Genomic DNA, 21,587 nt, shown 5'->3' on the forward strand with positions numbered 1-21,587 from the left:
ACAATTCTTTTAAGTATTTGGGAATTTCAGTGACAAGTACATTCAAAGAGCTATATAAATGTAATTTCACTGTATTGATGGAAAACACTAAAAAAGATTTAAACCGATGGTCCTTATTACCTATCTCACTGGCAGGCAGAATAAACACAATTAAGATGTCTGTTCTACCAAGGTTTTTATTTTTATTTCAAAATGTCCCATTGTTTATCCCCAAATCTTCCTTTAAGGAATTAGACAAACTTTTATCTTCCTTCATATGGAATAAAAGCATTCCGAGAATCCGAAAAGCATTTTTAGAAAGACAGAAGGATGAAGGGGGACTGGCATTGCCCAACTTTCTGTATTATTACTGGTCATGTAATATTGATAAAGTTATTTATTGGGCAGGAAATTTGGATCAGGAGAATAAACCTGTTTGGGTGGAGATGGAACAAACATCTTGTGGTCCAATCTCGCTGTTCTCAATGCTTTGTGGCCCACTACCACTCAACAGAAAACATCTGACAAGCAACCCATTGGTGACTAGCTCTCTAAAAATATGGGCTCAGTTTAGGTCACACTTTAAGCAAAAACAAGCACTTTCCTTATTACCCATTACTTCCAATGCACTGTTTCCACCATCCCTTATTGATCATGCTTTCCAGGCATGGTTTAGAAAGGGACTCAGGTGTGTAAGGGATTTTTTTCAGGGTGGTAGTTTTGTCTCTTTTGATCATATGACCAAAGCATTTGATATTCCCAAATCTAATTTTTATAGATATCTGCAAGTGCGAAGTCTAGCCAAAAAATATTTTAATACCCTTTCGGCCCCTCCTCCTCATTGCTGGATTGAGGAGCTCTTTGACTTGAGTATATCTGAACGAGGTCTGATATCAACAGTATACAGTTTGATCCAAAGAGCGGCCTCTCCATCTTTAGATTTTTTAAAGAGACAATGGGAAGAGGATTTGGGAAGTGCAGTTGAAGAAACAGTCTGGCAATCAGCCATTAGGAGAATTCATTCGACATCCATTTGTGTCAGACACGGACTACTGCAATTTAAGATAATCCATAGGCTACACTTTTCTAGAAGTAAACTGGCAAGAATATTTCCAGAAATAGACCCAACATGTGTTAGATGTCAAAGATATGAGGCCACTTTGGGTCATATGTTTTGGACATGCCCAGCTCTTGGACCATTCTGGTCTGCTGTGTTTGAGACGTTTTCATACATGTGTGGAAAGGAGATAAAACCGGATCCCACATTAGTAATATTTGGTGTGACATCTGAGAACCTCTCACTACCACCAGGTCAGTCAGATGCACTGGCTTTTTCTTCTTTGTTGGCTCGACGACTAATACTTCTAAAATGGAAGTCAAATAAACCACCAACACACATTAAATGGGTAGAAAATGTCATGACATATTTAAAGTTAGAGAAACTGAGACATTCCATGCAAGGCTCTGTCAACAAATTTTTTAAAGTCTGGAGGCCTTTCCTTTCATATTTTGAAGATAGATTCAACCCAAACACTAACTGTTAGCTCCCCTCCCAATCCCCCCTCCCCCACACCCAGTGGTTTTGTTTGTTTGTTTGTTGGTTTTGTTTCATATAACGGTTGCAATGTTGTATTAACATTTTAATTTGTTATTGTGATTGTTGTTTAAATGTTTGGAAAATTCAATAAAAAGATTTGTCTACAAAGATGTGCGGCACTGTGCAGACGGCAAAACATTGTGCAATCATTTTGTCTGCGTTTCATTTGTCTGCGTCCATTTTTTCCGTTTTACCCTTTCACCGGTTAAGAAGGTCTTGGGCTGTTTTGCCAGTGTACAGTGTAGATGCAAATATCGGATACGAGTCGCTTTTGAAAAGATGATGTAAGCGGGTCGTCAAAAAAAAAATAGTCAATGCAGCCTGAGAAATCATGACACAAATTGGGCTGCCAAGTTGAAGGGTCTATGAAAAAGACTGGTACTGTGACAAAGTGTTTAAACTTTGGCTCTCCTTAGGGTCGTATGTCATATTTCGAGGACTTAGGTCTGCTTTAACACATACTCTGTGTTCATTATTAGTTGATAAAGAATCACTAAACAGATGCCGTGAAAAGGGTGATCAGAGATGAACCTAGCTGGATGGTTAAGTTGTATTGTCGAATTGGCAGGGAAGACGAGAATGGTAAATGGTAAAATGGACTGCATTTATATAGCGCTTTTAACAGACCTATGGCCATCCAAATCACTTTACATCTTGCCTCACATTCACCCATTCACGGCGGTGTCAGCCATGCAAGGCGCCATCCAGCTCGTCGGGAGCAGCTGGGGTTAGGTGTCTTGCTCATGGACACCTCGACACTTGGTCAGGTAGAACCGGGGATCGAACAACCAACCTTCCGGTTTGTAGCCAACCTACATGAACCACTGAGCTACTACTGCCGCTGAGAAGCGCAGTCTATTACCCAGATAGCAAAAGGTCATTGAAACTTTGTTAAATCAACATTCTGTTGTCAACATTAAGTCATTGAATCAACATCGAACTCTGATGTTGAGTCATCAGACTTCCTACTTTCTAGGTAGTTTGATACACACTCAGGATGCAAAAGGATGTAGAATCAACAAGGTTTTGGCTGCATGATGTTTTGATCTTCACATCCTGGACATATTACAGTGTTATTTGGCCATGCTCTCATCTTGAAGAAAAAACCCAAGGAAAGAGCTGATGAAGCGTTAGAGGAATGTGATGCAGGAGTCATTTCCATCTTTTTGATTCTTTTGATAACTATGTTACTGTAAAGTGTTATATTGGTCAAATAGACCACACTGGGATATTCTTAACAGAGCTTTCATTTGATGTCTCTGTTTGGCAAGTTTGTGTGATTATAAATATGAAATGTAATATTATTCGTAACATAAATTAAAAAGTAATGGGGTTGTTTCTAAAGCTTCTGAAAGCTTTCTTGACAACCCTTCAATAATATCACTAAACAGCTGCCATGAAAATACATTATTTGTATGATAAATGTATTTTCATGGCAGCTGTTTAGTGACTGTTTAGCAACTAATAATTAACACAGTATGCGTTAAAGCAGACCTAAGATCTTGAAGTATGACATACGTGTCACAGCTCATGAATTCACATTCTGTGTGTGTGCGTGCGTGTGTGTGTGTGTGTGTGTGTGTGTGCGTGTGTGTGCGTGCGTGCGTGTGTGCGTGCGTGCGTGCGTGCGTGCGTGTGTGTGTGTACACGTGTCGACCGCCTGCAGTTGATTTAGATATTCTAGGTATTATCAACTGGCCAGAGTTTAGAGACCGCAATAGACGTGATGGAGTATAATGTGTTAAGAGCTCGCTTAAGGTATATATGGTGGGAATGATTATTGTGTAAAATTTTATAATGTATCAGGTTTGTTCAAATGCTGGCTAAGGAGTCCATCCCGAATTTCCCTTCAAGGGACAATAAAGTATATTTAATTTAATATTTAATTTCATTCATCGGAGAGTGTATTGTCTCGGTCAAGGACGAAATAAAGCCTCGTTTTGTGTACAATCATGTGGGCGATTCGCTTTGCATGTCAAACTCCAAAGTAATATTTGAACTAGGCTGTCACGATATCAAAAAAAAAACAGGAAATCTTTTGTAATAGGTCAATTTAATGTTGATTTTACTGATATCAGATAAGACTAAGAGATAGTGTGTGTACATGTTTGGCTATACTTGTGAATTAGATTTACATTTAACAATCCCTTGCCTTTCCATTAAAACCACTCTAATGCATAAATGCAGCTGTGCACACAACTGTGGCATTTTCTGTCATTCATTTCAACACTGAAGTGCTTGCAGCAGCATGATGGCCCAGTGGTTAATACTGGCACCTCACAACAAGGTGTTTCCACAACACAGACATGCACATTTGACAAACTGAGGGTTCTAAACTTTCCAATTTAATGTGTGTTTTCCATACATTACATGCTGAGATGCATTCCAGTCCTTTCAGACCCTGTTCTGCTTTTTCTAGTTTAAAATGTCTCAGTGTTGGTTTCTCTCACACTCTCCAGACAACAAATGCACATTATGACCAGATTAAATATATAGCAACCAATACTTTGAGATGGCTGTATGCCATTAGTGTGTTTGTAATAGTTTATGGATAGTTTATGTTTTTTTTTTTTTTTTTGGGGGGGGGGGGGGGGGGGACTATGAGCTTGTAAAGAATATATTTGTAGCCAGAATTACAGAGTTTCAATGTAATATATATATATATATATATATATATATATATATATATATGGTCAAATAACATGACTTACAGCAGCGGCTACCAAATAAACAAAACAACAACATAAAATTAAAGTAAAATACCTTATTTTAAATAAGGAAAACCTGTAAAACTATATCAAGATCCCTATGGCAAGGGGAAAAACCTTGAGTCTGATATAAAACATTACAACTATTGAAACAGAAAGGTCTACCATACCTGAGGAGTTATTACATCTCAGTACTAGCATTACTCTGCTGGTGCAATCTCACTTACAAAGCACATTGGAGAGATATTGAATGCAGGGTTTTTCTCTAAAACTTTTAATGAAAATTTCATTGCGCTCAAACTGTGCCATGATTCACTGGAATGGGAAAGCAACACAGACTCTGTGCGCAAGAAACGTAACCTGCGGATGCGTTTTATCAGATGACGATGTATTTAGATCAATAAAACAAATGACAGTGTTGATTATTTACCTCTGATACGAGCGAGAGAGAGCCTGCAGTGTATCCACGCACCGGAGGGAACAATCATGATCTGACGTGGAGCACAACAAACGTGCCCAGTGTAAAAACACAGAGACAAAAACTTGGGCATTTTTGCCCCATATATTGAATTTTAGGGACATTCTAACTGCATTCTATAGGCTTCCTCACACAGTGAGTTGTTGCCCTGTATCATATTCTTCATCAATCAATTGTATGAAAAGTTAGATGACTTAAGTCTGACCGTAACTAATTCATCTAAAATAATAAAAATAAAATAATTTACATTTGCAGAGTTAATCATCTGTAATGCTAAAGCTCTTGTACGTTCTATTAATTATGGAGCAGGAACCCTCATAAGGAACCATACCACCAAAGATAACTTGAGTTTCAATAAACTCAAAGTATTGGCCAAAGCTGTCCTGTCTGAATTGTGTTTGTCTTAACTTGAATGTTTCTGGACTCTCTCCTGGATTGCAGTTTGCGCTCTTCACAAAACATGCTAGTGATGTTACGAATAACACTGAAGCTTCGAGGCGCATATCAAGCACACAGCACAATCTCCAAGCCCCGTATCGGAGAGTGTATCGTCTCACAGTCACGTGACGTGATCACGGAAATAAAGCCTCATTTTGTGTACAATCATGTGGGCGATTCGCTTTGCCTGTCAGAATGTTCAAACTCCAAAGTAATGTTTGAACTAGGGCTGTCACAATATTAAAAAACAGGAAATCTTTTGTAATAGGTCAATTTAATGTTGATTTTACTGATATCAGATAAGACTCTTTTGGTTAGGAGGGCCTTAATTCACCAATAAACAGAGCATCATTTCTGAGCACAATATTATTCAACTAGACCCTCTACATAGACTGCTGGTGAGTATTAATATTCATATGTTTAATGGCACATTTTTGGTTTGTAATGTTTTGACAGGGCAGGATATTCCTCATATGATTAATCTATTGGATAAATAATTAATAAAGTGATTATTTATAAACAAATATTAATAATGTAATTTATTTATGACATAAAACGTATTATTTATTATTTACAGATAACTGCTGAATTGTGAAGGTCTTCAGTGAGGCTGATTCATTGATGATTTCCAGGTGAGTGATGAATGTTTATGAACGCTCTACACCAGGATATAGTCATAATAGAAATGAAGATGTATTGAATACAGTTGATCAGTTTTATTAGTGATACATTTGCAAAAATCTCAAAACTCTAAGCCGTTCAGTCTTGTAACGCTACTGTTCTTTAATTCATGTTGAATGTTTCCTTTTTAAAAACCATAATATCAGAGTAAATGTCAAGTTCATATTTTGAAAAAAACACAAAATAATAAACCAAGTGAGATAATTAAGAGCAGCTAGATTAAATTCCATTAAATCATCACTGTTACTTATTGAACACACACACATTTAATATTAACCAATCACGTTTGATTAATAGCAACTGTTCTGACGTAAAGACGGCTTTGTTAGTGAAGAAGCTGTTAGTGGTGTTTCTCTGAGAGCATCATATGCAAATGAGGTTTTACTAATAAAACTAAACTTTTGTTTGGACAACTCAGGGTGTATAGATATAGTATATAATAGTCTAGAAGTGTCACTCGCTGCAGTCCAATAATGACAAGACAACATTCAGCAAGAATCAGTTTTATTGACAATCTGTCTTTTATAAAGAGCAAAATGTGACTAAACATTAGTGTTGATAATTATTCTCAAAAGCATTAAATAACACTGAACATTTAATAAATATAAAACTATTATCATAATTAATGAAATATCAACATTATAATGAACGTATATACTGTCAATTTTGATAAATGTAATGCATCCTTGCTGAATAAATATATTAACTTCTTTCAAAAAAACTTTTGAACAGTACCTAGTGATAATGTTACAAAAGTTTACTATTTCAGAATAAATGCTGTGCTTTTGAACTTTGTATTCATAAAATAATCTGTTTTAAACACTGACAGCACTGACAAATCCTCATCAGAATGATTAGTGAATGATGATGTGAAACTGAAGACTGGAGTAATGATGATAAATTCAGCTTTGACCACAGGAACAAACTGCATATTCAAATAGAAAAGTTATTTTAAATAGTACAAATATTTCACAATTTAACTGTTTTGCTGTATTTTTGGATGAACTAATTGAAGCCTTGGCCAGAAGAGACTTCTTTTAAAAACATTTAACAAATCTTACCAACCAAAAACTTTTGGCCGGTAGTGTATATAAGTAGCCTGACAAGCCAGACCCACATCAAGATGTTTGGTCTGGAAACTCGCCAAAGACAGGGCTCAATCCGAGGGGCGGATAAACGGCTGTCTTTCAAACTCCCTCTGCACGCGATAGGATAGCGCTACACCAACCAGAGCACAAAGGTGAAACAGAGCTCGTTGATAGATTAAACATTCGCCATATCCGGTCAGCAAAGCTCCGAACACATCTTCCCTTTTTAAGAAGGACTTCAGTGCCGTTCTTTTCTCAGAGAAAAGCTTAACTCCAAGTCTTCCAGAATCGCAGTCACAGCTGATTCGAAAAACCGCCGCCGTTCGCCAGTTTCTGTGTTTACTAGAAGCACGCAAACGCAACACGGCATCATCATTATGGTCCCGCCCGCCGACTCTATACACGATGTGATTGGCCCGTCCAGAGTGAGGGGAATACAGCTCAGAAGGGTATTGAGAGTTCCTAGAAGACACTTGCGGGCAGATTAAATTTGCTGCCGCTAGGGTGCGTCTAGATTTCTAGGCTAGTATATAAGTTAAAACTAGAACAAACTCAGCAAAGACATTTAAAATCCAAAGAACTGAGGCAGGTTAGTCCCCAGTTTCTCTGTTTAAATGAGGATGAGAAACTGAAAATGATTCCTTCATATGCTGAGATGAGGTGATGTGTTGTTGTGTCTTATATCAGGATGGCCGTTCGTGGGATTTTGTTTCTAACACTTTTTACTGTGATGTGCGTCGCTGATCCCACAGGTACGTTTAGAATAATACAAGTAAAATGCCTGGATTTAAAAATCTGTAACCAGATTAAATGTATGTACTTAATAATGTGTCTAACTGTCATTACTTTATTAACAGTAAAGATCGTCATGCCATCGTGCCCTTGTGGTCCAAGTAAGTGTTCTTCATTACTTTAAATGTTGACACTAACACACATATAACACACATATAATATTCTTACTGTATATTTGATAACTGTCTTTATGTACATTCGTTCATATGTTCTCTACTCACTGCTGTGTAGGTGTACACAAATTCAGAGTATGGGACGTATATGTGCTGCTTTGTTTTTTTATGGGGCCGTATGTTTTACTATATGTCTGGCATGAATAATACAGCGTTTTAGTCATTCCCGATCATTTTGTTGAAGTCACAAAGGAGAGTCTAGTAGACACAGTCTCTTCTGACACCTCAAGGATGTGTTGTGGTCGTGTCCAGGCGCAGGTCCTTCATCTAATCTGGATCCGGCCTGGATACGGCTGACTGCAGTAAACCTCAGGATAAACAGAGAGACTAATATTAGGGTAGATGCTGTTCTTCTGATGATGTAACGAGTACATCAGGTGTTATGGGAAGTGTTCCCCGTTCCGGCTGACCTAGTTAATGCAGCCTAACAATCATTAAACTGATCTGAATAATATAAATGATAAATGTTCTGTGTATGCTGTAAAGAGACTAAAGTCATTACTAAAGAGATTAGTCTAGATTTAAACGGACAGAGAGTGTCTGCTTCCTGAACAATGCTAGGAAGACTGTTCCAGAGTTTAGGTGCTAAATTGGAAAAGGATTGACCGCCTGCAGTTGATTTAGATATTCTAGGTATTATCAACTGGTCAGAGTTTTGAGATTGCAATAGTTTTAATAGGGAGCCAGTGCAGTGTTGACAGAACTGGGCTAATATGGTCATACTTCCTGGTTCTAGAAAGAGCCCGAGCTGCTGCGTTTTGGACCAGCTGGAGTTTGTTTATTAAGTGTGAAGGCAACCACCCAGTAGAGCATTACAATAATCTAGCCTTGAGGTCAAGTATCATCAGTTTAGTCATTTGATAAATATTACATAACCCTTATGCTCTTATTTGATAAAAGGCAAACATTAGGAGCGATCATGAAAGAGAGGAGTGTGCTCCGACACCACATCAACATGTTAAGCATAGCTAATGAAAATGTAGCTGTGGCCTGTGGTATTAAGATAACGATGCGATCGCTACCAAATGAGTTAAAGACCTATCAGCCCTAGTAGACCTCAGAATGTCATGACTGACCAATCAGAATCAAGTATTTCAGAGAGCCAAGTAATTATCATTTGGATTATATATCTTAGGATTAGTTTGCCCATTATTTTGGGTTAACACATTAAAGTTGTTTTTTTTTAAAGTTATTAAAATAGTTCATTATTTTATGTTAAACAGGGAATCTTGCTCTTGGAGCACCAGCTGTCCAGTCCTCTACAAATGAGACGCTCAAAGCATCTGCTGAAAATGCTGTTGATGGCAACAGGAATTCAATTTTCAATGTTGGGTCATGCAGTCAAACTAATGGGGAAATGAACCCCTGGTGGAGAATTGACCTGCTGGAATTTTATGAGGTAACCAGAGTTCGCATCACTAATCGAGGAGATGGTTTTGCAGAGAGGATAAATGGTGCTCAGATTCGTATCGGCAACAGCCTAGAAAACAATGGCAACAATAATGAGCTGTGAGTATTGTTTCTCTCTTAATACTTGGTTAGAAAATGAGTGTTATAATACAAACTTGTCTTTGACAGAAGTATATTTAATATGCTTCATGCTGTTTTGATACGCCCATTTCTATTTCTTTGTTAATGTGTGTCTTCACAGAGCGGCAACTGTTGAGTCCATTCCAGCCGGAGAGACAAAAACATTTGAGTTTAAGCCTATTACGGGGCATTATGTCAACATTTTTATTCCTGGGCGTAGTGAATATCTCACACTGTGTGAGGTCGAGGTGTTTGGAGGTAAGGGACAGAGAGAGAAGATGACTCTGTGATATAATTTTTTTATGTACTTATTAATGTGTGTATAATTGTTATTATTTTATCAACAGAAAAGTACCCATCAGCGTACGGTTGTGCTCCAAGTGAGTGTTCTTCATTACTTTGAATGTTGTCAGTGACATATATAATGTTTTTTATTGGACAAAATTGCAAATTAACAAAAGAATAGTTTATACACAGTAAGAGACCATTGATACAAAACATACAGAAGAGTGAAAAACAACAACAAAACAAAGAGAAAGAAATAATAATAATACATTTAGACCAATTTTTGATACAAAATATTGATTTGAGTTGAAATATTTTATGAGCTCACTTGAATAATGCAAAGCTTCCAGGAAGAAAAAATATTCCCACCAAGACAACCGAACAAGTTCAAACTAAAACATTTAAGGGATAATGTACAGTCATGTACAGTAAATTAAAATAATTACATAGACATATAGAGTTGAGAGACAAACATATTTAATTCTTAGCTGTTTAGTATCTTAGAATCCATTACTGTGTACAAGAGCAATCATTCAGGCAACAAGACGAACACTACAGTACTCTTAATACTAAAAATACTTCGATACAATCACAAACCATAACAGAGCTGGCACCAGTTGTGTTTGAATGAAACGAGAGAGAGCGGGTCCATGTGTGATACAAGAAACATCAAAGAAAGGCCGGCTTCAGAAACCGGATGAGCTCTCTGTTATAGAGCGCTGCTACTGATGACGCTCGCTATCTGGAAATATCTGACCTCAGAATGTCACTACTGACCAATCACAATCATTCAGAGAGACATGTAATAATCATTTGGATTACATAGCTTAGCATTATTTTTACTTTAGCACATTAAAGATAAGGAAAAAAGTAATTGTTTATTATTTTATGTTAAACAGGGAATCTTGCTCTTGGAGGCACAGCTGTCCAGTCTTCCACACACCCGCGGCACAAGGCAGCTGCTCAAAATGCTGTTGATGGCAACAGGAATTCAATTATGGATGGTGGCTCATGCAGTCATACTAGAGAGGAGAGGAACCCCTGGTGGAGAGTTGACCTGCTGGAAGAACAAGAGGTAACCAGAGTTCGCATCACTAATCGAGGAGATGGTTTTGCAGAGAGGATAAATGGTGCTCAGATCCGTATCGGCAACAGCCTAGACCATCATGGCAACAATAATGAGCTGTGAGTATGGTCTCTCTCTTAATACTTGGTTAGAAAATGAGTAAATAAGATACAATTACTTGGAATTAATCTTTTTAATACAAACTTGTCTTTGACAGAAGTATATTTAATATTATTCATGCTGTTCTGATACGCCCATCTCTATTTCTCTGTTACTGTGTGTCTTCACAGAGCGGCAACTATTGAGTCCATTCCAGCCGGAGAGTCAAAAACATTTACGTTTAGGCCTATTAAGGGGCGATATGTCAATATTTTCATACCCAAGTTACTCCACAAGGAATTTTTTACACTGTGTGAGGTCGAGGTGTATGCAGGTGAGTGATAAAAGGAGAGAGACGGTGTGCAAATACTATATACACTGCTCAAAAAAATAAAGGAACACTTTTTAATCAGAGAAAAGCATCAAATCAGTTAAACTCCAGGGATATTGATCTGGTCAGTTCAGCAGCAGAGGGGGTTGTTAATCAGTTTCAGCTGCTTTGGTGTTACTGAAACTAACAACAGGTGCACTAGATGAGAAACAATGAGAAGACCCCCAAAACAGGAATGGTTTTACAGGTGGAGGCCACTGACTTTTTTTTTCCCCCAACTCATCTTTTCTGACTCTTCACCAGTTTAGCATTTGGCTAGGATCAGTGTAACTACTGGTAGCATGAGGCGATACCTGGACCCTACAGAGGTTGCACAGGCAGTCCGTGCCATTACCAGAAGGTGTGCTGTGTCTCCTAGCACAGTCTCAAGAGCATGGAGAAAATTCTGGGAGACTGAAAGTTACTCTAGGAGAGCTAGACAGGGCAGTAGAAGGTCCTTAGCCACTTAGCAGGACCGGTATCTGCTCCTTTGTGCAAGGAGGAACAGGATAAGTACTGCCAGAGCACTACAAAATGACCCCTGCAGACCACTGGTGTGACTGTCTCTGACCAAACATTCAGAAACAGACTTCAGGAGGGTGGCATGAGGGCCCGACGTCCTCTAGTGGGCCCTGTGCTCACTGCCCGGCACCATGGAGCTTGATTGGCATTTGCTATTGAACACCAGAATTGGCAGGTCCGCCACTGGTGCCCTGTGCTGTTCACAGATGAGAGCAGGTTCACCCTGAGCACACGTGACAGACGTGAAAGGGTCTGGAGAAGCTGGGTAGTTATGCTGCCTGTAACATCATTCAGCATGACTGGTTTGGTGATGGGTCAGTGATGGTCTGAGAAGGCAAATCCATGGAGGGACACATAGACCTCTAAAGGCTAGACAATGGCACCCTGACAGGCATTGGGTATCGGGATGAAATCCTGAGTGCCATTTTGAGTTGCTGCATTGAAATTTCAGCAAAATAAACTAACCTGCTCTTTTTTCACTTAGATTTCCAGTGTGTCTTTGAATTCAGTCCTCTGTAGATTGATCATTTTCATTTCAATCAACCGATGTGGCATCATTCCGTTCCTAACACATTACCCAGTCCATATTAGTAGAGATTTCCAGCATCATATTTTTCCCCAATGAGATCTTATGTGTATTCAAAGTGTTTCTTTAATTTTTTTCAGCAGTATATATATAATTCATACATACATGCATACATACATACTATGTGTGTCACATGTCTGATCTTTTGTGTTTTTAGTTCTGCTCTTTGTGACCTTGTTTTCTCTGCTGTTGATTAGTTCATTAATTATCTCGTTTGTCTCTGTTCATTTAAGGGATGGGCTGTATTGATTCACACTCTCCCTGTCCTCGATAAATGTAAGTATAAATGCTAATGTTTGGTTACCCTTCTCCTGAATCTCCTGTGTATATGATTTAAAAGCTAATTCAGCTATCTTCTTCGTCATCGTGCACTTCTTGTCCAGAACCAAACCTTTTCTATGTGTAAATTGTCTTAATGATTTCTTTCCTGTTTTCATTGCCAGATAGAGTGGAATGAGATGTTACACCACAGTCCACTGATCCTACAAGCAAAATACCAAACTACTCTTTTCTGAGCACTTTTTTTCATTGATTTAATTTTACCCTTAAGATAAAAGATCAGTTTCAGTGCACAATTAGTAAAGGTTTGATTTTTTTTTTTTTTTTTTTTTTTTTTTTTTTTTTTTGTTTAACTAAACCAGATTCAGAGGGGTGTGTATTTACCCTTATTTGTTTATCTTTACTTTCTACATGAATAAATTACTACAGCATCGCATGATGTATTGTGTGTTTCTGGATCAAAAAATGTTGATTTAGATATTTACCAATAAGGAGGAGGAGGAGGTATAGAGTTAAAGCTACCCATCTAGGGTTGAGGAGCTGGTAACAAAGTAAAGACTTACATTTTAGAAAAAAAAAAAGAAAAACAAGGGACAGAATGAGGATGTCCAACCTTCTGTCCCAGAATCAACAACACTACCACCAAATCAATAAATATTAACTTTAATGATCAGTTATAAAGAGCAAATTATTGTCCTGAGCGATCGCGGCAAGTGCACCAGTTCAAAGCACTCATAATGCTTGAGCGTAGTTCTGAGTCAGGGTTGATGCAGGAAATGACGCAGTATTGATGTGCGCATGCCCAGTGCCTGTAGTTTTATCCCTTCTAGTCTTTCCCGTGCAGGACATGGTGGGATGACATCACCGTTTCACAAAATATACGGATTGGCTGTAGCCCCTACACACGAAAATGCAAGGGTGTCGTTTTCAGATTTATCCACTCTGGGATCTGGTTTAAAAAAATATCAGATTTATGCTCCCAAAACGCTGGATCCGTGTGGTACTAAATTTTAGCGTATACAGCTAAATGCATCTCTGTGTGGACGGGGTCTTAGATATCACTACTTTATGTCACATCAAAATCAAACTTGAAATGCCCTGAAAACTTTTAGATGGTGGGGATTTAAAGAGCAATCGGCTTGGGGAAATTAAAGTTGCATCTTTGTGTCTGTGACCTGGGTATTCTCACAAAAATGCGTATAAATAGTACGAGTGTGCAATGTCGTAGAATGTATACGCCAAAACTCATTTTGGCGTGTCTATGGCACGCTGTTTTTCGTGTGCATACGATACGCATTTTATGGCGCATTATACATACGAACCCCCCACCCCACCACCCTAAACCTACCCAAGCGCGTGTCATATATATACGCCATAAAGAGCGTATCATATGCACGCCAAAATGAGTTTTGGCGTATACATTCCACGACATTGCACACTCGTACTATTTATACGCATTTATGATCGGGTTGCTGTGACCAGTTTGTACAAGCTTGACTGCTAAAATAAGATAACTGTTAAAAATATAAGTTGACCATTAGTTTATATTTTTTGGATTAAATATGTTAAACACTATTAAATTTACACTTGCTTTTAATAAATAGTACATTGCATAATGTAAAAATGCAAAACAGATTTGTATTTGGTCTCTCCTTATTATGTAATATCTATTTAACCACAAAAATCTCTAACTCTTCTGGGAAGGCTTTCCACAAGGTTTAGGAGTGTGTTTACGGGAATTTCTGCACACTTTGACCCTCAGCATGCACTGACCCCGCTCTGGGATTTTACGTGGCCAAACACTTCGTGGCTGAGTTGCTGTTGTTCCCAATCGCTTCCACATTGTTATAATCCCACTAACAGTTGAGCGTGGAATATTAAGTAGTGAGGAAATATCATGCACACGTGGTAACCTATCACGGGGCCACGCTTGAGTTCACTGAGCTCCTGAGACCGACCCATTCTTTCACAAATGTGTGTAGAAGTGTCTGCATGCCTAGAGCTTGATTTATAGACCTGTGGTCATGAAGGAATTGAACACCTGAACTCAGTGATTTGGAGGGGTCTTTTTTTTTTTTATCAATTCAATGCATGCTTGCTGAATAAAATAATAAATGTATTATTTTTAACAGAAAGTGAGGCAGAAGAAACAGGAGATGAAGGCCGTAATGGACCAGATGAGGAACCTCCTGGGGGATGTCAATACCATACCCACTAAACTTTTGAAAGATAGCATGTTCCATATGAACAGCCAGTCAACAAATACACTGATTGACATTTAAGCTTAATTTTAAGTTTTCACTTTTCAAATCAGTATGTAATTAGTTAGATTTATCAGAGCGATTCAGTAACTCTTGCATTGGAGAATCTTTGTGAACAATTCTTTAGAATTTGCTTTCCCATAAACTTTAATACAAATTTATTCTAATAACCTAATAAACTGTGTGAAAAATTAATAAGAAGAAATTTGTCACAAACAATAAAAACATTTTTTGTTCAATAATAATAATAATTATTATTATTGAACAAAAACATGTATAGCTTGAATTGTTGGCAGCATAAAATAAAAAAATAAACAAGATTTAAAAAATATATGCTGCCGTGTGTTAAATACAACCCCTGCAAATCAGTTTATTTTTACTTTAAAGGGATAGTTCACCCAAAAAATTAAAATTCTGTCATCATTTACTCACCCTCAAGTTGTTTCAAACCTGTATTAATTTCTTTCTTCTGCTGAACACAAAGGAAGATTTTTTGTGTGTGTGTGTCCAAGCAGATTGTTGTCCCCATTGACTACCATAGTATTTTTATGGTAGTCAATGGGGCCCAAAATCTGCTTAAATACAAACATTCTTGCAAATATCTTCCATTGTGTTCAGCAGAAGAAAGAAACTCATACAGGTTTGAAACAACTTGAGGGAGAGTAAATGATGACAGAATTTTCCTTTTTGGGTGAACTATCCATTTAATATATTAGTTATTCAGTCATTCAGTAAAGGTTTGAAATGTTTTTTAAATTGCACCTGATTCTTCACCCCAGTTTAATCCAGAGGGGTGTGTATTTACCCTTCTTTGTTTATCTTTGCTTTCTACATAAATAAATTACTACAGCATCACATGTTGTATTGTGTGTTTCTGGATCAAAAAGTTTATCAAAAACACAACCACCAATTAAACACATGACAATAAAAGGCCCAGGGCTTAATAACATGATCGCTTAACTCTTTCCTTGCTAGCGTTTAAAAAAAAAAGTTGTCAGTCACCGGGTTTGGACCATTTTTCACAAAAATGTAATAAACTATAGAATATTTTATTTTAGCTTTCTAGCTTAATGCTTTTTTTATCAACACTTGAATATGTTTAAGTTTCATAAAAAAGCAACATTTTGAACAAAAGCTGAGAAAATCTCATTTTTGTGAAAGACTACATCAGGATCAGATTCAGAGCAATGATCAAACACAGATGGAGTAGATCAAGTCCGTCAACACCCTTAATGCTTGCATCATCCTGTAGATTGCCTTGGGTCCACATTTCATTTAGTTACATTAGATAGTTTTGCAATTTATAAGCTGTTTAATAATGATGATCATGTTATTTTGCATATGAATATGATTACATGCAATCGTTTGTTTTACTGGGTCTTCCTTTTGTGTGTTTTGATCAGGAGATTTTGTACTCATTCAGAATATGCGTAATAGCGTCCCCTAGTGCCTAACAGTAAAAACACAAAAACCCAGAAAATTCTGCGATTGCCGGGGAAGCGCTTTATCACAAATAATGGAAAATTCAGGCTTTGGGTTTGAGGGAAATATGACCAAAATCTTACAAGTAAACCACATTAATAAGCATTGATAGGCGGCAAACGTATACACAGAATCCACACTCATTCTGACACCGTCAGTAATGAACTGAGTTTGTGGTTTATTATCTCCTTTTTAGTGTTATCAGGCATATCATACTTTTATTTGGTCATTATGTGAGATGGCAGGTGAGAAAGATTAATTTTCGCTTTCATGGTCGCGGAACCCGAAGAACTGGAGAACTGTTAGCTAAAGAATAAAATTCGTTTGATGTATCGCGGATCAAAAAAACACTTTGCGGATCAAAAATCACTCTTCCGTTCTGATTAGAACATCAAACAGGTTCTCCCCACTCAGTGACACACCCACTGAGGATCATGTTGGAAGTGCCCTAGTTATTGATGATTCTATTACACAGAACGTGAAAACAGAGACATCAGCCACCATATACACATGTTTACCGGGAGCCAGAGCGCCTGACATCAAAGCAAATTTAAAACTGCTGGGAAAAGCTAATCGTTAATTCTATATGATTATTATTCACATTGGCACTAATGATGTTCGACTTCACAAGTTGGAGATCACCAAAATTAACATTAAAGAGGTGTGTAAACTCGCAAGTACGATGTCAAAGGCAGTCTTTTGCTCTGGTCTCCTCCCTGTTAAAAGGAGTGATGAGATAGTTAGCAGATTATCATCACTCAATGGCTGGTTGTCTAAGTGGTGTCCGCAAAATAACAGGGTTCATAGACAATTGGAAAAGTTTTTGGGGCAGACCTGACCTGTTGAAGATAGAGAGCATTCATCCCTGCTGGGCTGGTGCTGCTCTTCTCTCTAGTAATTTGGCACATAGTCTTAGAGCTAAACCTTGACTCACCGGGGCCCAGGTCAGGAAGCAGACAAACTGGCTAAACCAACCGTCTGCTAGCTGTCTCACGTCACCAGAATCAGCAAAATCAGAGTACATGGAGATTCTTTCACCTAGATATTATCACATAGACTGTGTATGTTCCCCAAATTAGTAAATACAAAACAAAAACAAAAACCATCAAATCCTTTTAACAGTACAAATGTAATTGATGTCCAGCAAACAAACAGCATATATAATGCAGATGAACAAATGATAAAGCTTGGGTTGCTGAATATTCGATCCCCTTCTCAAAAAGCGCTTATTATTAATGATATGATTATAGACCATAACCTAGATGTGCTGTGTTTGACAGAAAACTGGCTAAAACCTAATGACTACATTACTTTAAATGAGTCCACTCCCCAAGATTATTGTTATAAACACGAGCCACGTCTGAAAGGTAAAGGGGGAGGTGTTGCTGTAATTTATAATAATATCTTTAGCATTACTCAGAAGTCTAGTTTCAAATATAATTCCTTTAAAGTTTTGGTGCTTTATGTAATGTTGTGTAGTGTAAATAATAAATCCCGTTTATAACCCTAACCGCCTCTGTTGCCAAGCTCCCGGAGGAGGGGCTCTAGAGGCGACGCTCTCCTTCTGCATCTGCCAATGCGAGGAGCTGGCAGACGGCTGAGGCTGCCCGCTAGGGCCAGCCTTCCCTGGTTTAGAGCGGCGAGGGAGGAATTGCTGGAAGGCCGCTGACTGTTTCTTCGCCTCCTTGTGTCTGGAGACCACGGCGTTAACCGCGTCCCCAAACAACCCAGAAGGCGAGATCGGGGAGTCAAGGAGAAAAGATCTATCTTTCTCCTTTATCCCTGACAAATTCAGCCAGAGATGCCTCTCCACAGTTACCATACCAGCTAAGGAGCGGCCGATGGCACAGGCCATCTCCTTGGTAATGCGGAGAGACAAATCTGCGGCCTTCCGCAGCTCTAAAATGTCCTCCGGAGAGGGAACTTCCCCCTCGTCCAACTCCTTCAGGAGGTCGGCCTGGTAGGCCTGCAGAATGGAAAGGGTGTGCAGGGAACTACCAGCCCTGTCCAGCCGCCATACAAGCCTTGCCCACCAAAGCCGAGGTGTCACGACAGGGCTTGGTGGGCAGCACCGGAGCTTTCAGGGACGATGCCGATTCGGGCGAAAGATAGCTCGCGAGAGCATCCTCCACCCGCGGCATTGCCCCATAGCCCGCCTCGCGTGCCCCCAGAACATTGGAATAATCCAACACCGGGGGATTGGAAACACGCGAGGAGTAGGGCTTCTTCCACGATCTGCACACCTCAGTGTGCAGATCCGGGAAGAAAGGTAAGCCCCGGCGCGGTGTTTGGACCCGGTGCGAAAGAAACCGGTCGTCCAGCCTGCTGGGTGGCTGGACTTCCTGCGTTTCTTGTGGCCACTCGATCTTTAATTTGGCCACCGCCTGGGTCAACACCTCAACCAGCTCCTCATGGACGGGTGGATGAAACGTATAATTTCCGCTTCATCCCCCGCCTCGATTCCCGCTCCCTCTGGCTCCTCAGAACCGGAGAGAACGAGCATCTGACCCTCCACCCCGGGGGAAGATGCCGCAGAGCGGGCTTCCACACGGGAAGGAAGATCATCAGAACTGTCAGAGGAGGATTGGGAAAGTGCCGCAGCAGTCCCAAAACCCTCTGACAAGTCCCGCTATGAGCCCCATGATCTGCGACGCCGAGCCGCCTCAGCAACTGCGGGTCCAGAACCACGGGGCTCACGAGGCTGACTGGTCTCATCAAATATGGCCAGCCGAGAGCGGAGCAGTCTGAGTGTCAGCCACTCGCAGTGTTCACAGGCGATGTGCAGTGTTCTCCCTCGAGAGCCGCCCGAGCGGGCTGAACACCCAGACACTGCACACAAAGCATGTGTGTATCCGAGCCCGAGATGTAACGAGGGCAAGGATGCACACACTGCTTAAACTCTCTCTCCATTCTCACTTTTTAAACTACTCAAACACACACTCAATCGCAACTGGACAGAACAACAGTAAATAGACAGACAATGTAACACAGAGCGCCTGCTGAAGAACAAAGACTGCCGCCATTATGCGCCGGCTCCCCTTTTATACTTCCGGGTACGCCGTCACAATGACGTCATTACGCACACCAATCGGATTGGTCTAGTTTCTATTCAGACTTCAGAGTCGCTGATGCTTAGGAAGCGTCCCCATTTCGTCGTTCCGACGCAGTGGGAAGTTCCCTCGATAAAGGGAACTGGCTAAAACCTAATGACTACATTACTTTAAATGAGTCCACTCCCCAAGATTATTGTTATAAACACGAGCCACGTCTGAAAGGTAAAGGGGGTGTTGCTGTAATTTATAATAATATCTTTAGCATTACTCAGAAGTCTAGTTTCAAATATAATTCCTTTGAAGTTTTGGTGCTTTATGTAATGTTGTGTAGTGTAAATGATAAATCCCGTTTGACATTTGTGTTGGCTACTGTATACAGGCCACCAGGGCACAATACAGACTTTATCAGAGAATTTGCTGATTTTCTATCAGAGTTAGTACTGGCTGCATATAAAGTGCTAATTGTTAGTGATTTTAATATCCATGTAGACAATGAAAACAACACTTTGGGATTGGCATTTAGAGACATTCTAAACTCTATTGGAGTTAGACAACACGTATCAGAACCCACTCATCGCCGTTATCATACTTTAGATCTAATAATGTCACATGGAATAAATGTTGATACCGTTGAAATTCTGCAGCAGAGCGATGACATCTCAGATCATTACCTAGTATCATGTATACTTAATTTACCTAAGGCTGCAAAGCCTTCCCATTGCTTCAAATATGGCAGGACTATAACCGCTGGGACTAAAGATTGCTTTGTACATAATCTTCCTCATCAGTTCCAACGGGCGCTGCAGCTGGCCGCCGGGTCAGGATGTGTTTGATTGCCTCAGTCTGTCTCTGAGTGGCCGAGAACTGTTGGGCTAAGTCCTCAACCGCCCCGCCGAATAGCCCAGCCTGGGAGATGGGGGTGTTCAGAAACCGTGTCCTGTCAGCCTCACGCATCTCGGCCAGGTTGAGCCATAGGTGATTCTCCTGGACCACACATGTGGACATCACCTGACCAACAGCGTGAGCGGTCACCTTCGTCGCCTGTAGGGCGAGGTCGATGGCCGACCGCAGCTCCTGCATAAGTGCAGGGTCAGCACTGACCTAATATGTTACAAATTGGTCCTCCAGCTGTTCCTTATATGCACATTTAACTTTTTCCAGCCTCTAATTGCTAGCTGTCCCAACTTTTTTGGAATGTGTAGCTCTCATGAAATCCAAAATGAGCCATTATTTTGCATGCCATTTCAAAATGTGTCATTTTCAACATTTGATATGTTATCTATATTCTATTGTGAGATAAGTTAATGAGATTTATGAGATTTACAAATTATTGCATTTCTTTTTTATTCAAAATTTGTACAGTGTCCCAACGGTTTTGAATTAAGGTTTGTAGATAATCCCGCCTGCTATACAGGGCTTTTTGAGTTATTTTTAGGTTTCAGCTGTCTTGGCACTCTATTGATGCACTCTATTTTACACGTATAATTTTGAAGATCTACTGCCCTGAGCTCAAATTAACAAAATGAAGCTTATTCAGTGGTCTTATAAGACCATTACCCTGAAAGTTTTATTTGAGAGGAAAACAACTTTTTTCATGAATATTGTTTTTTAAGTGATTTGGCATTAAATGTCAATATTTCAGCTGGGCTCCTAGTGTTATGGTACAGAGGCTATGGAGACAAGATGGTAAGTGAATCAGGTTTATTGAGTAACCAGTAGAGTGAACAGGTGAGTAGGTCAGTAACTTGACTGAAGTGCAGATTTGCCAGTGATGGTTCTCTGGCTTGATACTCTGGGTAAACTTGCAGATGGCAGAACACACACACACCCTGGACCTGGAGATAGGCAAGTAACATTGAGGGAGTCCTTGAAGTAAACAGAAGGGTTAGTACATTTTACAAAGGAGACTGCTGAAACTTCTGTTGATTGGGGTGGTGATGAGCTGCTGGTGTGTGTGGTTAATACTCAGGTGAGAGCGTGCGCATATTCAGTGGTGTGGGAGCCTGGTGTGTCTGTGACATTACCCTAAACACAGGTGGCGGCTGAAGCTGGTAGGTGACTGGGTTTATCTGCTTCACGATGTAGTAGGGGCCAATAAATCTGGGACTGGGCTTCCTGTA

At 39.6% G+C, this 21,587-nt stretch overlaps 1 protein-coding gene across 2 annotated transcripts; it reads left to right on the top strand.

Annotated features, from left to right (window-relative positions):
- Positions 1-5,523: 5,523 nt before the first annotated feature.
- Positions 5,524-13,107, top strand: LOC137065497 (uncharacterized). 2 transcript variants are annotated; one of them, XM_067437167.1, is made up of 11 exons: positions 5,524-5,598; positions 5,778-5,832; positions 7,657-7,721; positions 7,827-7,862; positions 9,158-9,443; positions 9,586-9,722; positions 9,812-9,844; positions 10,649-10,934; positions 11,106-11,248; positions 12,626-12,668; positions 12,836-13,107. In XM_067437167.1, the coding sequence occupies exons 2-10, from the start codon at positions 5,822-5,824 to the stop codon at positions 12,664-12,666; spliced, it is 1,038 nt and encodes a 345-aa protein (XP_067293268.1). In that variant the 5' UTR covers positions 5,524-5,598; positions 5,778-5,821; the 3' UTR covers positions 12,667-12,668; positions 12,836-13,107. The 2 variants fall into 2 exon arrangements, with proteins under 2 accessions (XP_067293268.1, XP_067293269.1); XM_067437168.1 differs by having other exon boundaries at positions 12,840-13,107.
- Positions 13,108-21,587: the final 8,480 nt, after the last annotated feature.

The sequence above is a fragment of the Pseudorasbora parva genome, chromosome 25, assembly GCF_024679245.1.
Source record: "Pseudorasbora parva isolate DD20220531a chromosome 25, ASM2467924v1, whole genome shotgun sequence".
Lineage (NCBI taxonomy): Eukaryota > Metazoa > Chordata > Actinopteri > Cypriniformes > Gobionidae > Pseudorasbora > Pseudorasbora parva.

What these genes read in the sequence shown, in the direction of transcription:
- LOC137065497 (XM_067437167.1), top strand. An exon ending in CATGGCAACAATAATGAGCT is followed by an intron (nt 10,935 to 11,105) that starts GTGAGTATGGTC and finishes GTGTCTTCACAG; the next exon opens with AGCGGCAACTATTGAGTCCA. An exon ending in TGAGGTCGAGGTGTATGCAG is followed by an intron (nt 11,249 to 12,625) that starts GTGAGTGATAAA and finishes TGTTCATTTAAG; the next exon opens with GGATGGGCTGTATTGATTCA.